The following is a 17,585-nucleotide window of genomic DNA, read 5'->3' on the forward strand; positions in this document are numbered from 1 at the left end:
GTAGAAGGAGGAGTGGGATGCAGAGATGCATCTTCCATCTACCTTTACGTTTGCTGGCAGGTACAGTTTTAGGTCAGGACATCACATTAGATTGGAGCACTTAAGGAGGCAGGACAGCTGGGTTTATAACAAGATTAGCCATTGCACGGTTGGGATCTTTTTTTTTTTAATTTATTTTTTTTTATTGTAGTGGTTGTTTTTACCCTGCAGCCACACGGACAGCTCGGTAGTCGCTGTAAACCGCGCACAGGGGGCTTTTGCATTGACCCAAGCTGAAGAGCTGTGCTTGGTGTCCCAAACTGCACCTGCAATTTGGACAAGATTGATTAAAGAGACGAACAACATTATAATTCTAGATTAGTTTCATATTGTTAAGATCTGGAGTATTGTGCAGAATTATTCCAATTTGCATGGTTTTATCAGCGTGTCTTTTGCAATATGCATGAGCCCTTTAGAGAGAGTTTGGATGATTTCATTTTTGATCAGATACCATGAGTGCTGAACCAAGCATTGCTGCCAGTGGTGGTGCAAGGGTTCGTGCCTTATTGTGAACCTTTATGTTGGTTTTGCACAACAATGCAGAGGTAAAGTTTTTGTTGTTTTTTTTTTCCATCCAGTTTTGCAGTATTGTAGTGTTAACAACTTTTAAGGGTATCCACTGAATGTACCATGCTTATTTATCCTATTGTTGAACCACCTAATCACAATAAAAATTACAACAGTTTCTCCACCAATGATCACCACATGTCCCTATTTTTTGCAAGATTGTAATCAATTCCTCCTGATTACCATTATCCGATCACGTGGTCCCAGTGTCGCACGCAAGTGTGGTTTTTTTTTCTGTTTTTTTTTTTTTTTCCTCCAAGCATCAACATTTTCAACTGCTGATTGAAATGCTTGAGCGTTTAACTCAGTGACTCCCCTCCCGGATGACATGCCTGACATTTTCCTATCTTTGGGATATACAGTATGTTAGTAGCAGGTCAGAACAGTGCCTCTGATGCTTTGTATCTCCGTCTATAAGCAGTTCATGCTTTTCTGGACTTTCTCCAAACTACATTTTTAGAAAGTGCGTCTCGACTTTAAATCAAGCAAATTGATATTTTTTATTATTATATTCTTCTTTGGCAGTCTAATGATTATTCTGTTCCTCGTCTCCCCAATAGGAGGAAGAATCCATTCCTACAGTTGTCCGCAAGGAAGCCATTGGGGCTAATGCATTTGAGGAATTTGATCCTTTTGACCTGTATTATCTGTTTAATGAGGACTCTTACATTAATAAAAATTGCTTTTCAGTGTTTAACCAAAGCAGAACCGCATAAAAAGGAACAGCCATTCAGGGGTGAAAATTCAGGAAAGAAACAAACCTATATAATTTGGCAACAATGTAGACATACAGATATTGCAAGTAGAAAAGAAGTAGTATGCCAAGAATCTAAAGACAATTTGATACTTTTGACCTGTATTATCTGTTTAATGAGGACTCTTACATTAATAAAAATTGCTTTTCAGTGTTTAACCAAAGCAGAACCGCATAAAAAGGAACAGCCATTCAGGGGTGAAAATTCAGGAAAGAAACAAACCTATATAATTTGGCAACAATGTAGACATACAGATATTGCAAGTAGAAAAGAAGTAGTATGCCAAGAATCTAAAGACAATGAATGGGAGCCCAGCACTGGACCTGGACCAGCCATCAATCCATCATCCCAGGAAATCAAAAATTGTCCTTCAATAAAACAGGACCACGCAAAGAGGAGCACTACATCCAATGACGCTGCAAAATCCACAGGACGCCATAAATGTGGTCCTCTGTTTCTTTCAGTAGTGTCTTTGGAAACAGGAATGGGAACAGCATGTGAATACCAACAAAAATACATCGAAATGGAACACCAACCAGATAAGGTACAATACTATGGTATTTCATCAGCATTAAAACTATTAAGCAGTCAAACAGCAGTGACACCACAGGTACCAAAGTGTGGCCTTGATGAAAACAGCTTCTCTGTTTCTCTTCAGGATGCAGTGTCGTAAGTTGAAGCCTTGAATGAGCCGCCAGTGTTGTTTGTCATTTTGATTTTTAATCTTTCTTTTTCAGCCTTCTAAATAACATATGTAGAAGGCTGAAAGGAATAATCCATATATGGGTAAATTGACTTCTTTCTCAAACAGATTGTTCATGGTGGAATTTGAGTCTGTCAACAGAAAGGTTGTAAAACATTACCTCATAAGACTCCTACTAATTTGGATATATTTCAGTATTTCTATTTAGTTGTTATCCCTTACTACTGTATTCTCATCACATTTTGAAAATTTAATTACCTGATTACCTGTTCATTATTTATTGGCTTCACTATATTTAAGACATTCTGTAAATGAAATGGAAAAGCATGATTATTTTTTTTTAAGATTAATATTATTCTTTTTTTAATTTAACTTGTCCATTCCTTTTGATTTTAGTTAACAGACTGGTTTGTTAAAATTTATTTATATTTTACTTTGAATTAAGAAATGCAAAAATCATTTATTCATTTATTGAAATAAGAAGAATGGGAGTTTTTTGCCTATCACAAGCTGACAAAACACTTAATATATGCCAGTCATATTTATCTGTAGAGGGACTTCAGTTGATGTTTTTAACACTTTGGTCTCAGAATTTACTTTAAATGACATTTTAGCAGGCTATATAAGCTGTTCAGATGCATAACTGAAGTCAGGTTTGAATTTTGACTGTCACTAATGGCTTCCCACAATGAAAAGCTGTTGTATAATTCTGGATAAACTTGAAAATTATACATGTTTTCTGAAATGTGTTGGTCTGATAAGTAAACCTAGAATCCTGTTCCTTTGAGCTTTCACTTTGGGTAGGCTGAAAAATGAAAAATGATTTGCCCCTCTATGCACTTATTATCCTGAATATGTTAATGTTGTATAAAGAGAATAGCAAATACTACACAATTTTGAAATGCTTGCAGTTAGCAGCTCGCATCAAAATCCTGTGAATACACCACATAGTAATCTGACATCTGTTCTGACTCAATGGCACATTTTTGTCCTGACTGATTGTAAACAGTAGTTCACAGTTTTCCAGGAGGTTTAAGCCCCTATTTGTCATTTGTATGTTAACACCCTCAGCAATGCTATATAATGCTCTGGACAAGAAGAGACATAATGATCCAAAATTCTCGAGAAAGGGTTAGTGAATAGTGTTGAAGTATTTGCATCACCAGCACTTCTGCAACATTGCCACTGAATGTTGCATTTTTCATCGAGATTTTAATTGTGGACAGAAAATTGGTGATTTTATAAGTAAAAGGGTCATTGTTAAAAACTTCAAATAAATTAGATTTTACGGGTAGATACAGATATGTCTCTCTTGTTCTCGTTCTCTCTCTCTCTCTCTCTCTCTCTCTCTCTCTCTCTCTCTCTCTCTCTCTCTCTCTCTCTCTATATATATATATAAATACACACACGCTTTGAAAATTAAATTTCCTCAATGGGGATCAATAAAGTATTATCTTAATACAGACATATCAACAGTTAGTACTTACGGACAGGTCTGCATACAATTTTATGAAATTGTTTTTATTTTTAACCCTAGAACACTAATGGCGGGTGATTTTCACCAACACAAGTCTTGTCATGTGATTTTTATTGTGTTGCCATGAGTTTTATGGGTCCTTTGGTAGGTTCAGGCTGCTCACTGATGTTATTAATTGTATGTTTCCCTCCTCCCATCGGCCCATCTAGAAATTGATGAAAACTGTATCTTATCCAGGATATTGTATTGGGTAAAATATACCCAACGTTAGTGATGGTGTTACTGATTTTTATGTTAGTTTTCTAGGGTTAAAAAAACACCAATTCATGAGCCACATATTAGACTGATGAATGATGATAATGAACTTGGCATTGGCCTTGTGGGCATGTGGCAATGCTTCTAAATTTTTTATTCTTTATTGCTTATTTTATTTTCCCTTTGGATATGATCTCAAATATCCCAGTATCTGTGTGTGCAACGCCAGTCTATAAATCTCATCCACTGATGATGTTCAACCAGAGAGCACAAAGTCTTATCCTGAGCATCTTTTCTGCTAGGGCAGTTGCCACCATGCAAAGTCACAGTTGTAGCGACAGTGTGAGAGTAAGGGGGGCAGCAGAGCACTAGTGATCGCGCTCACCTTCATTGCCAACTTTATCAACACCAATCAACTCTACAGCCTGTGAGCAGCAGGGTGCGTTGTAGTTTATGTGCTTGAAGGGATCACTGATGGAGTTGTGGGAGAAGTTTCCATCACGCTGTTGCATTGAAATGCTCTGTATCCCGGCGCTGTTTCCGTCAGGTTTGCACTGAGGTTCCACCGAAAAGGTTTATACTGAGGCACATCTCAGTGGTAATCGTCATCCTGTATGCTAACCGCTTCACACAGGGGAGGTATAAAGTCTGTTATCTTGTCAACTTAGAGAAGAAATTGGAAAAAAAGAGTACGTGGCAGATCATCTTCCCACTCCTGCCACATGCATAGTGGAATGAAAGAAAAATCTGTTCAAGATGTATGCCCTGCTCGATAAAGTCCAACCTAAATCAAATCATCAAGCATTTTTTCTTTCCAGAGCTAGTGTTTGTAAGACATCTACATTTTTGTGATTCTTACAGAGTATTGTTGCATCTTGAGCTATTTTAACTTTTATTTTTAACTATGAGTTGTTAGACAGAGAAATTGCATGGTTTAGTTCAATGACAGTGAAGGAAAGACAGGATGGAGAGTTCTAGATTATTGACATAGATTGAAGGTCATAGACTTAATGCTTTCTTACTTTATAGACTTATGCTATCTTATAACTTATGCTATGCACAGTTATTAACAAGTAATGAGGTTACATGAATTGGACTGCTGTAAATAGTGGAGCTAAGAATACTTCCTTTTTATGTGTCTCCAGATTTTTGTCTTCATATTTTATGAATATTAATGTGGCAATATCTTTTTTTAGAATAGTTTAAGTAAAAATATAACAGCACTAATTGGTTTAAAAGCCTCATGTAATGCATCACTTTTAAGAGACTCAAATCCAACGCTCCATCCAAACAAGGCAAGATGAATGCTTTTGTTTATGATTTCTCCCTTTACGGAGGATAGCTTGTAGTCACTATTTTCCACTACTAGATGGTGGTGTTGTCAGTCAGTGGAGCCTTATAATCATCAGTTGAACTTATTTTTACACACCATGAAAATCCTTTATGGAATATGACATTTGTATCTGGAAAAAACACAGTAAAACACACGTCTATACTGTAAACTGTACAGCTTTACATTCATGCTCCATTATTATCGATACACTATTAGTCATTAACAAATTATTACAAATATATTGATATCATATAGACAAATCACTATTAAGTGCATTAAGATGTCATGAGAGCAGGAGTGCGTCAGCAGAGCAATGTGACCTCAATCAAAACAACATTATGTGCTCGGGTAGTTCAGTTAAAGGAGTGCATTGCAAGTCAGAAACTGTCATACTTGACTGCAATAAAGTGCATCAAGTAAAGAACACGATTTTAGAGAAATGGATAAAAACTCCATAGATGATTAAGAAAAAGAAGTAGGTACTAAGGCTTCTTTCGATAGAGGAGGTGAGTGCTGTGAGCATGACGACTTTTCAGTTGCAACCCCTGCTCTGAGGAACTGAAAAGACATCAGGAGTCAGATAATGACAGAGAACTGACAGACCCAAAATTGCACATTTCATTATTTTTATTATAAAAACACAAGGAAACGTAACCATTAAGACTTCATGAACTGACACACTTTGTTGCTTGTCCGGAGAATCGAAGATGAGACCCAGGGCTCTGTATACTTTATTTTGACTGCTGAATGAAATACTGATTGAAGCCTGAATATCTTCTCCTATTGCCTCATCAACAGTCACGTAGGATTTGTTTACTCATAGTGTCGAGGTAGAACGGGACAGGATCCAACAAACCCTGACAAAAAAAACTATACACCACAAAAATGGTGATGCATATAATTCACATCTGTGGAAGTTCTCAGTCATCCAGGTTCTGGTGAATTCTTGTCGAAATCTTCTTGTCATGGCAACTGGACTTGAATTTCTTCACTTAAAGACGTTTCACCCCTCATCTGAGAGGCAACTTCAGTTTTAATGACCTGTGGGGAGTTTCCAAATGTAACTGCCAGAGTTTTGGGCGGGTCTAGGTAATGGTGGCTTGTTACGTAAACTGAAGAGTTGATCGGCAGAAACTAGGCCTAAGGGGGTTTTTATGCTAATGGCGTTGCCGGTCGTTGGGACAAAAGAGCAACTTTTGTGGGATTACTTGATTTGGAATGTGAAATGTGTTGGATCACTTCCTAGAAGCCAACATCTCTGCCTTTAGATTTGTGCGCTTTCCTCCAGGATTGGTCAGCGGGATGTAAACAGTGATGTTTGTGAGAGTTTCATCTATCAAAAAGTTGAAGGTCTCTTGTTTCCCAGGGTTACTTTCACTTTGAAGAACTGTCACCTAAACAGAGCCAAGAGGAAGTGAATGGAAATGAGTCATCTCATTGGAACTGGTTCAACACATCAAAAGCTGATACAAATTCCAGAGAGCAGTAACTGTTTGAAGAATCCTAATCGGCCATTTTTACCAAAGCTAAAGTGGATGTGTCAAGTATGGTTTCTATGGTTGGGGAAAGCTGTAGCCAAGTCCTTGTACTCCTCGAAGGAAGGGGTTCCTAGAGAGTGACGCTCCCTTCAGTTATGGAGAAGGCTACATATTGGGTGAACAGTTGTATTTAATGTGGACTTGGTGGTTTCAGTGAGAGCGATAGTAGAATCCTTCAGAGCGATGTTTTTAGCATCCCCTTGTCGGAATAGAACCAGGGTCCTTGATGCTGCAAGGCCAAAGTGCTAACCACTGCGTCACCATACCGCCCATCTAACAGGTAGAATACAGTACATTTAACTGCTCAGTTCACTGAGAGTGTTTGTCTGTGGCTTAATTATTGATATATATCTGGATCTGATCCCAGATAATACCAGTACCGCAGATTTTTGCAGATATGCACTTATTTCCTGAGAAAAATCATATCTCGGTGATAGTGCTGGTTAATGAAGCACACCATAAAAGAAATGCTGGGGAAGTATGCTTTGCTGAACTTTGCTGAAACCAAATTTTCAAAATCTCAACCAGCTTAATTTGCCTTAACCTAATAGTAGGCTGTAATGTTTATTGATTATTTAGTTTATACAAAAAGTACACAATGACACCACAAGGCAGCATGCGCTGAAAAGTTTTTGTGTCACATTATGTAAATGATGTAAAATTGTTGTCAAATTGATGTTTTTTTTCTCCAAATCTTGGGGCATAAAAATAACAAACTGATTCCCTCTTTTTAGAAATACTTTCGAAATTACTGATTTAATTAGTTAAGTGGAAAGTAACTCATGACTATCATTCCTCACTTTATGACTACTTATTACATTATTGTTGTTACTCAGCACATTGAAAATAAGTTAGGCACCAAATCTACAAAAATTGAGGGATTTTTTTTGCTACCTTTAATTGATAATAAAAGAAAGTGAAGAAGCAATGCAAAAAAAAAAAAGACTTGATACTTACGTGGTGGAAGGTAATCAGAGTGCCATTTTCGCATTAATTCCTCTTAAATGTATTTTAATGTTATATCTTGTTTTCAGGACACAGAAGGCGGCAGACCTTGAAATGTCTGTAGAGAATACTTTTTTTCCAGTAAAGGCAGGAAGATAGTGAAACTTATAAGAGTTGAGGCAGGCGCGCACAAGTGGACTACATCTTGTATAGATGTAATCTGATGGTTAGATCAGTAACTGCAAAGTTGTGTAGCCAGACAGCATAGGATGTTTTTTTTTAGGCCGAATCTGGTAACAAAGAAGGCGTAAAAGACAAAGGCAGCGCAGAGGACAAAATGGTGAAGGCTGAAAAGGGAGGAGTATCATATGGTTTTCAGGGATTAGTTAAGAAAAGACTCTGGGTAGTCAGGGAGAATTTCCCGATGACTGGACTATTACAGCTATTGTGATAAGGGAGACAAGAAGGAGACTACTTTGCGTGTTGTGCGGGAGGAAAGTAGGTAAGGAGACATGGAGGTGGACTGAGGAAGTACAGAATATATCAAGAGAAAGGGGTTGGCAAAGTAGAAGAGGGACAGCGAGGAGTCCAAAGAGAGCAGATAGGAGGACAGGGACGTGCAGCACAAGGTAAAGGCAAAGGCACCAAAAGCCAAATAAAGGATGCATGATGACTTGAATGATAGCTTGGAAATTAAAGAGGGAGAGAATGATTTCTACAGGTTGGCAAAACAAAGAGATAGAGAGGGAAAGGATGTGCAGGAAGTTCAGATGATTAAGGATAGTTACGGAAATATATTGATAGGTGCAAGATGATGGGAACGTGAGTACTTTGAAGAGCTGATGAATAAGGAAAATGAAAGGGAGTGAAGGGTAGATGAGATGACTTTTGTGGACAACTAAGTGGCAGAGTCAAGTGCGAAGAGCATTGAAGAAGATGAGGAGTGGAAAGGCAGTTGGTCCTGATGATATACTTGTGGAGGAATGGAAGTGTCTAGGAGAGGCGGCAGTAGACTTTCTTGTTAGATTACTCAACAGGATCTTAGAGAGTGAGAAGATGCCTGAGGAATGGAGAAGAAGTGTGATGGTGCCTATTTGCAGAATTGCAGTAACTATTGAGGACTAAAGTTGATGAGCCATAAAATGAAGTTAGGTAAAAGTGTAGTGTAAACAAAACTGAGAGCAGAAGTCAGCATTTGTGTGCATCAATATGGCTTCATGCCCCGAAAAAGTAGTACAGCTGTGGTATTCGCCTTAAGAATACTTTTAGAGAAGTGCAGAGGTCAGAGGGACCTTGAAAAAGATCGGGACAGGGTGCTGAGAGAGGAACTTTGGCACTGTATGAGGAAGTTGAGAGTGGCAGAGTGGTATGTTATGCAGGTAAAGTGTGCCAGCTGTGTGACAGAGAAGTTGAAGGTAAAGGTGGGACTACATCAGGGGTCGACACTGAGCCCCTTTCTATTTGCAGTTCAGGTAGTCGGCCTTACCGATAAGGTGAGACAGGAATATCCGCAGACCATGATGTTTGCGGCAGGCATTGTCATCTGTAGTGACAGTGTGGAGGAAAATCTAGAGAGGGTGAGGTATGCCCTCTAAAGGAGAGGAATGAAGGTTAGCAGAATACAGAGTATATGTGAGTGAATGAAAGGCTGCCAAGTGGAACAGTGAGGCGACAGGGATTGGAGGTTAAGAAGGTGGAGGATTTTAAGTACTTAAGGTTGGTCAACAGTCCAGAGCAATGGACAATGTGGAAGAGAGATGAAGAAACATGTTCAAACAGGTTGAAAGAATTAGGGAAAAATGTAAGGGTCAGCCAAAAGGAAGAGCACACAAGACAGCGGTGAGACCAGTATGGTTTAGAGAGAGTGGCATTGAGGAAGTCCAGTTTGAGTCCAGTTCTGCTTCCTCTCTGCTGCCTCTAGTAACTGGAGGCAGCAGAGATGATGATGCTGAGCGTTGAAGTGACATGGTTTGAGCAGAGTGAGCGATAGTGAATATATTAGTAGGAGGATTCTGAGGTTGGAACTGCCAGTCAAGAATCCTAGAGGAAAACCAAAGAGAAGATTTATGGATGTAGTGAAAGAAGACACAAAGTTTGTTGGTGTGGGAGAAGCGGGTACAGAGGAAAGATGGAGGAAGCTGATTTGCCATGGCTATTTCTGAAGGGAGAAGTCAAAAAGAATTAAGGAAGGAGATGAAGAACTTGTTCCCACGCTATGCAGTAATCCTATGGAAATGGAATACTTGATTGTTTGTGAACAGTGTAAATCATATGATGTTTCTCAAATTCTTTACATTTTCTATGTCTCCCTTTATGTCCTTATTCTCTATCCAGCCTATCTTGATTCATATGTTCATATATTACGTGTTGTGCTCTATATGATGTTTCCCCAAAGCATATTTAACTGCTTTAAGCATATTAACTGCTTAACTAAACTTCACTGGCATCACTGCCAGTTACTGGCATCACTGCCTTGTTATTTGTCATAAGACTGATGACCAGCGTCTGTCAGTGCATTACACATTTATGCTCTGTTATCAGGCAGCTTAAAACCAACATAGATGTTTACGGTGATAATCTTTAAACATTTTTCCATTTCCATTTCTTATCTGACATTAGGACAGATGAATTATTCATATTTGGATGAAAAGGTGGTGACAGAAATATGTAATGTAATGTAATGTAAGTTACATTACAGTTAAAAAAACATATTTTAAAAATGATTGTCCCATCTACTTTAAAACATCCTATGAGCTGCTATTTAGTGAGATTTTAGAATCCAACCACTGTATTTATTATACGGTGCATTGTCAAAGAGAAATTAGGTTTAAATGCACAGCATTCATTCATAGTCACAGACACAATGATGCAATCATCATGGAAACAATAGGACAGTTTGGGAAATGTCAGAGAAACTAGTTCACACAAGTCATGAGGCAGAATGACGACCACCTTCGCCAGACAGAGGTGACTTATGGGAGATATATTTCAGTCTGTTGCCTCTTAGACAGTACGCAGTTTCTGGATACCTCTTAGTTCCCAAAGACCTGACTGAATCAGAAGGTCTGTATCCACGTACACACCCTCGGTCACTGGTAGGCTCACTCTCGTGATTTTTTTTTTAGGGTGGAGCAAAGCGTCTGTGTGTGTCTTTATGTTTGAGGAATTCATAGGCTTCCACTGTACAAGGAAGGCTGTAGAAGGTGACAGAACAGGAGTGATGAGTGCCGGTGACCGTGAGAAAAACAGCCCGGAAACCAAATTTGTAATGAAAGATTTGGACTTTGCCTTCCACCTGTGACATCTAGGTGAGTCCCTGATAAATGTGAAGTCAGTGCAACGATTCTATGGTCATATTGTCATATTGATCAATTACAGCAACATTTTGTTTTGTTTAATGAACTAATTCAACGGTGACATGTTGCATTTCTACCTTTTCATTAAACAGCTTATTATCACATCCTTTATATTGCAGGCCTTTTCTTTTTTACATCTATTTCCAGCCCTAATCAGGTAGGCATCATTTCTAATATTTAAGTGAATTTCATCTCTAAGATGATTTCATTCTTGGTTCATCACTCCTTGTGTAACATAGGAGCTCAGGTGAAGCTTCCCTCTTAACAAATGACACTGTGTGCTGTACATAGAAAAAGAAAGAATGCTGGCTGAAGATACCATCTCTTACTCTCAGAGCTGGGACATTTCACACCATGAATGGGCATAAACAGAAACAAGAAAATAGTTCTGGCTTTTCACTTTCAGCTTATCACACTTGTTTCCAATCGCTAGGTAACAAATGAAAAGTAAGTGAGTCAATGTATTCGTCCAATTTTCTTTTTTTTTTTTTTTTTTTGATTTTGTTGAAAAGAATTTCATATAATTTCAATGTTTTGTATAATGAGATGAGATGAGAACAACTTTATTTATCCCGAAGGAAATTGTTGTGCCAGAGTTTCAAGCAAAAACATAACAATAATAGATAATAGTAGGAATGAGGGAGAATGAGAAATACAATAAAATATAAATTGTCAAGGTTAAGGCTATCAAGTGTTTTAAGGTCTTAAGTACAAAGATTTGATAATATCATAATTCTTATAAATATATATTTTAATATAAAAAAAAAAACAGAAACAGGAATCCAGGCCAGATGCCATGCTCATCTACTGTTTGAGGAACTGTGTGGATGATTTCTGTCACACAAGAACGTTACAGAGATAATAATGAAAAGGTGACCCAAGAGAACACTGGCAGCAAGAGGTAAAATACCTTGAATTCCAACATGTTCTCAAAGAATTTGACAGGTCCCAAAATTCTGCAAAGCACCTGGATGCAACAGTTTGATTTGTAATTCTCAGGTTGTTCAATTTAGGTCCAAATTATTTGATTTTTACACCAAGGCTGATGTTTTCGACTTCCAATGAATAATAACTTTACCTATTACTATACTATAATATCACTTTCACTGGCTGTTAAACCCAATAGCCACCAAAGAGCAGCGGTTAACATATCAAGCATTTAAGCATGAATATAGTAATAAAGTGACCAATGGACCACAAATCAATATGTGATAGTGGGTGGAACGTGCATGCTTATCTTCCCCGGAACTTTGCTTAGACTTTGATCCACTATTGTGGATCAAAGTCTAATTCTGAAGAAATAATGCCTGCTACAAAAAATATATATATATTTTTCAGAGGTGTATTAAATAATCAAATTAATCAGTAGCATCTCTAAATGTCAGACACAGTAGATCAAAATATTACATCTGTTTTCAATTGTACTTTGTGTCCATTAATGCTGTGAAAAATACAAGACATTATTCTGCTAGCAGGTTTTCAGTGCACAACTGATACCAATTTTACACCCTGGTATATCGCAATTTAATACTGGCAACATTTTTACAAGCAGAAAAATACTAAAACAAAAATAATTTCGATGTTATGTTTTTTTTTTTTATTTAGAATTTTGCCTTTTTAAACATTATATTTGCAACACCTTGAAATCCTATCCTCTTTTGATATATTTGGCTCAATTTTTCCTATCCTGATACGGATTACATCTGTGTTTTGAAAGGTTATTTGTTGTCTGTTATTGCAGGCTCACACAAATACCAGAAAATATTTTGAGTTCTTCCTTGTTGCTTAGTGTTACTAGATGACGCCACTTCTCGCTGGATGCTTGATAGGGGAGGTTTGTCTCCTTTTTAGCTGATTAATTTTTCCAGTAGGTCTTCCCTAGCCATAAAGATTAACAGGCTGTCAGATGAATCACTGACAAGGTGGGATTGATACACAAATAAATAAAGCTGACATGGAATGTTAGTGTTGGTGCATTCTCAAGTGAGTTTCTCAACCAAGTTGCCCAAGAGCTGGTATGTGGTTCGTCTACAGAAACAGGCTTTGACTTGTTTGCATCTGAGGAAGTCCTTCTTTTTTTTTTTTAATTTGCCTCTCAAATGAGTGATACACAATAGAATTTCACATTATGTTTATAAACAAGGTTCTCATAAAATCTTTCGACAACGTGTTCAGTACGTCAGTAACAGTCAGTGTGTGACTTTTCAAGGGATGTGATAATTGTGGTAATTATGTAGCTCTTTAACAAGCCTTAAGCCAGGATTATTACAATGATTGTTGTGAGTAAAAGCAATGTACAGTTGGATAGCTACCAGGAACAACGCTGGATAATTTTCCCTCATCAATTGTGTTGCTTATGCAAGTATTTCTGTCAGCTTAAATGCATTTAATTAAGGTTTCTCATGTTTTCCTTTCTTTTGTTTGTTTGTGTGGTAGCCAATCGGTCTGTAGTTAATCAGTAGGAGAATAAAGAGGATGAGCGAGCATCTTTCAGCCCAGTGCATGCAAAGACATGTCAGCTGTGATTTTGTAGCCAAGTGATGCTCGATCGGCGAGACAAGTAATATTCGGAATTATATTCGAATTGATGGCAATATTTTCAAATCGTTTGATCAAAATGTCTGATTTCAACCTTTTCCTTTGTCTTTTTCTTCTTTCCAGAGCCCCGATGGAAAATAAAACCTCCCCCTCGGGGGACCAGCTCTTCTGCCCACTGATGCAGCTCATGCGGGAGCGATCTCGCAACACCACAGAGGTCAACTGGATCTTGGTTTCCTTCCACGGGTTGCTCTCTTGCCTGGGGATTTTGGAAAATGCCCTGATCATCTGGGTCGTGGGCTTCCGCCTCCAGCGCCGCACCGTTGCCTCGGTCTGGGTGCTCAACCTGGCCATGTCTGACTTCCTGGCTACCCTGACGCTACCCCTTTTTACCCTTTACATTAGGTCCTCACACAGTTGGGAGCTTGGTACCCTGCTTTGCAAAACACAAGCTTCCATCTTTTTCATGAACATGTTTGTGTCGGCTTTTCTGCTCGCAGCCATTTCGCTGGATCGCTGCATTCTGGTGGTGAAGCCAGTGTGGAGCAAGAATCATCGATCGGTCATCGGCGCGTGGAAGGTTTGTGCTCTGGCTTGGCTCTGGGCTGCGATTAATACATTTCCTTTCCTCCTCTTCCGTTCAGTGACAGAAAGGCAGGATAAAAGTAAGTTGTGTTATCATAACTTTGCCTTGTATACGTCCTCTGAAGAAACGTTGGTGAGAGACTGTCGTGTGGGACGAGCAGCGACTGCCATTTCCAAGCTGTTGCTTGCATTTCTTGTCCCCTTGGTGGTGATCGCAGGGAGCTACATTCAAATTTGTAACAGCCTAAAAAAAAGGGGCCGGAGGAGGAGGCGGCAGCAGAGCACCACCGGGTTAAATGAGACAATTCATATATCAAACAATGGTGCGAAACCCGGAAATACAGGCGTTATTGTTCTCAAACCGCTGGCCGATGGTCCTTCGCTGTCATCTCCCATCATGTCCCGGCCCACCATCAATCAGAAAGCTCAAAACCAACTTTCTCGGAGCTTCACCAAGATGGTGACGTTTGTGATTGCAGCATTCACGATTTGCTGGGCTCCTTATCACATCTTTTGTATGATTGAAGTTTCAGCACAGTACAATCACAAACATCTCAAACTTGTGGAAAGCGGTCTTTATCTGGCCACAACACTGGCATTCCTGAATCCATTGCTGAACCCCATCCTTTACGTATTCAGTTGCCCGAACTTCTGTGTGACAATACGACAGAGCCTTGGAGCGGTGTTCGATGGGCTGGTGGAAGAGGGCGGGGGGTTGCTGACGGGTCCTGGAAGGGGCATGCGATCACATATCAGGCGAAAGAGCAGCCACGACGTAGGCGTTACAGCGGCACGATCGCCAAAGCAGTCACATTCGCCCATTAAATCGCCCAAAATTCCACACGTCTTCACACCGTCTCACTCTGATGATCAAGACAACCGAGAAGACAGCCGGACCGAGCAAACAGGACAAGAACTAAGAGGCGGTTTAGAAGAAAAATAACATTTACCTGTCACACAGTGGAAGGCTAATGATATGACTAATAAGAAGCTTCAAGAAACTAAAAACTGTTCAAAAACTGTTGCATCAATTATATGAAGCTTAAAAGGCAGACAGCCCAGAGCCTGACCCATCAAGTTTAACACATTTCACTTCTTTTGTGAAAAAACTTTCAAGTGCCCTGAAAACCCCAAGCTTTTTTCCCTTTCGTGAATTGTCTGTAACATCAAAAATACATTTTCAAATACATTTTCAGGAGAGGTCACCTGGTAATCAGCTGTGAGAAGTCAATGAGATGAATATATGAATATAATTATATATCCTGCTCTGGAATGTGCCCATCATGTTACGCATTCTCTGTTTATACAAGCTTAAGTGAAAGTAGACAAATAATGGTTGTCCAGCTGACATGTAATGAGAGTATTAGACTTGATATTCTAGAAAAGACTTGAAACACACATGATGGTAAAGTAAGGCTCAAAGATTATTATCAAAGGTGGTAATGCAGTGAGATTCATCCCTCAGAGGAATTTGAGCTTACTGTTAAAAAGAAAGTGTTGTTGTAACGTAGCTGTTGTTTACAGGTTTGCTGTTGGGATAACGTTTGTTAAAAGTGAATTTATTAACAGCTACATATACTGTATATACCAAGCTTTTCCAGCTATGACCACTGAAATGACAAGAAATAAAAATATATACGCCTATTTCTATTCAAGATTCCACGATAATGGCAAGAAAACTTGAAAAAATAACAGAGTTAAAAAACTGATTTCAACTCAGTGGCCTAACTGTTAAAATAAAGGATATTTGAGGGTAGAGGAAGCATGAATGTTTTGTTGTTTTGTTTTTTTTTAACCACTGTTTTTTCATGGTGTAACGCTGTCTTGTCATTGATATGAAAAGTTGTTTGTGTGGCATTATAGTTCGAGGAGCTTGCAGCCACCAGAGTGTAGTATAGCACAGATTCCATAGGAAAAGGTGAACGTATATTGGAATGCCTTTTAGCTCATATAATCAGAAAGCACTTTAACTATGAGCTGCAGAACGTTTGCCAACCTTTCTGGGTGATTGAATAGGATCGTATCGCCCTCTAATTTCAATTGACCGTCTCATCACATCCGTGAAATAATTTTCCCCTTCCGTCGCACATCAGAGCCTGAGACACAGTGGTCGGCATTGAAATGTAGGTCACAAAATACAGGATTACCGTAGAGGTAGCGGTAATTTGCAGGGAATATTAGAGAGTGAAGATCCAGAATCTAAAGACAGAGCTGGATTAAAACTGACAGGTCACACCGACACACACAGTTCCCCCCTTTCCACTCTGCTATTCAGTTCCAACAGATTATCTCCTTCCCTTTCGAAACGATGTTTTCTCATCCCTCTCCCTTGTCGGGCTCGGCCTTTACTGATCACAATAATGACTCGTCACTTTGAAACCAAAAAAAATGAAAGAAGCGAAGGTAACAATTAAACTCAAAGACACAGTGAGCAGGATGGCATTAATAAACGGTGATAGAGCTCCCACCAAATCACCAATAAGTCACTTGATTTTCCGATCAGGAGTATTTCGAAATGTATCGAAATCTAAAAGGGAATCACAAAATCCTGCCGGAAAGGTGTTTTAAAACAAGATATTTTATGCTGCACTCTTTTAAACAGATGAGAGAGAAGGTGGGGGGGCTGGAAAATATTACGTTGAAGGTTTTAAAGCAGTGTTGCACTACTTATAGCTGACAGATGCCGAGTGGAGAATTAAAACCATGTTGCATGTGAGTGATTTACTGTTTACACGCATTTAAGTACTCCTTTCTTTCACACAGTGAAAATGGTTCTATATTTGTTCCCAAAAAAGAACACAAAGTAACAAAATGGGATCATCCCAACAGTCAACAAAAAAACACGGAATCAACAAAACTTGAAATTTTTGTGATAATTTAGCTCATTCCATTAAATTCTGCATCACAAAGATGAATACGTATAAATATATACATATATATACCTTGTTGTAAGCAGAAGGCAGTCATAATATGTATGGAAATAAGGTATGGCACAAATCTGATGATGACCGATCAAGAACGTGGACAGTCATATGTAAATGTTTATTTTGGTTAGTTTTTATGACTATATTGTTTGTTTGTACCTCACATGTATTCCAGATTAACTGCTATGTTTCAATCATTACTTGGATAAAATATGTGGTTTGTGTGTTTTCCTTTTTATATAGCAAGATATCTATTACAATTCACAGTATTCTCTGTCACTGGAGGTGAGTGACGGCTGCGTGAGTTTTGGGGTTTTGATATGTAATGTCATGGATTTGTGAGCTTATGAAGAAGAGGTTTGTAAAACCGTGAGGGGCAGATTGAATGAATTGATTGGTAACTCTTCTGAATGGCTTATCCAAATTGAGATGCACTCTTGAATTAAACATACATATAAACGCACGCACGGAGACCAAATCTATTAACACGCAGGCCAACCGAGAGTGAGGAGAAACAGTGTGTTTTTGACTTCCAAAGTAGTTATCCTGTTCATTAAGATATAATTGTAT

The 17,585-nt window shown here is 38.7% G+C and overlaps 1 protein-coding gene across 3 annotated transcripts; it reads left to right on the forward strand.

Annotated features, from left to right (window-relative positions):
• The first annotated feature begins 10,392 nt into the window (after positions 1 to 10,392).
• Positions 10,393 to 15,856, forward strand: LOC147214015 (prostaglandin D2 receptor 2). 3 transcript variants are annotated; one of them, XM_086142595.1, is made up of 3 exons: positions 10,393 to 10,920; positions 11,088 to 11,125; positions 13,630 to 15,856. In XM_086142595.1, exon 3 carries the CDS (start codon positions 13,637 to 13,639, stop codon positions 15,032 to 15,034), a length of 1,398 nt encoding a protein of 465 aa, XP_085998721.1. In that variant the 5' UTR covers positions 10,393 to 10,920; positions 11,088 to 11,125; positions 13,630 to 13,636; the 3' UTR covers positions 15,035 to 15,856. The 3 variants fall into 3 exon arrangements, with proteins under 3 accessions (XP_085998721.1, XP_085998720.1, XP_085998719.1); XM_086142594.1 differs by lacking the exon at positions 11,088 to 11,125 and having other exon boundaries at positions 10,394 to 10,920; XM_086142593.1 differs by lacking the exons at positions 10,393 to 10,920; positions 11,088 to 11,125 and adding an exon at positions 11,750 to 13,528.
• The last annotated feature ends 1,729 nt before the right edge of the window (positions 15,857 to 17,585 follow it).

Source organism: Fistularia commersonii, chromosome 35 (genome assembly GCF_037954325.1).
Source record: "Fistularia commersonii isolate RoL2024-O1a breed Wild chromosome 35, RoL_Fcom_v1.0, whole genome shotgun sequence".
Classification (NCBI taxonomy): Eukaryota; Metazoa; Chordata; class Actinopteri; order Syngnathiformes; family Fistulariidae; genus Fistularia; species Fistularia commersonii.

Coding starts and splice junctions, on each gene's coding strand:
- LOC147214015 (XM_086142593.1), top strand. CDS start 13,509: ATGCTCGATCGGCGAGACAA. Junction 13,529..13,629: donor ATGCTCGATCGGCGAGACAA/GTAATATTCGGA, acceptor TCTTCTTTCCAG/AGCCCCGATGGAAAATAAAA.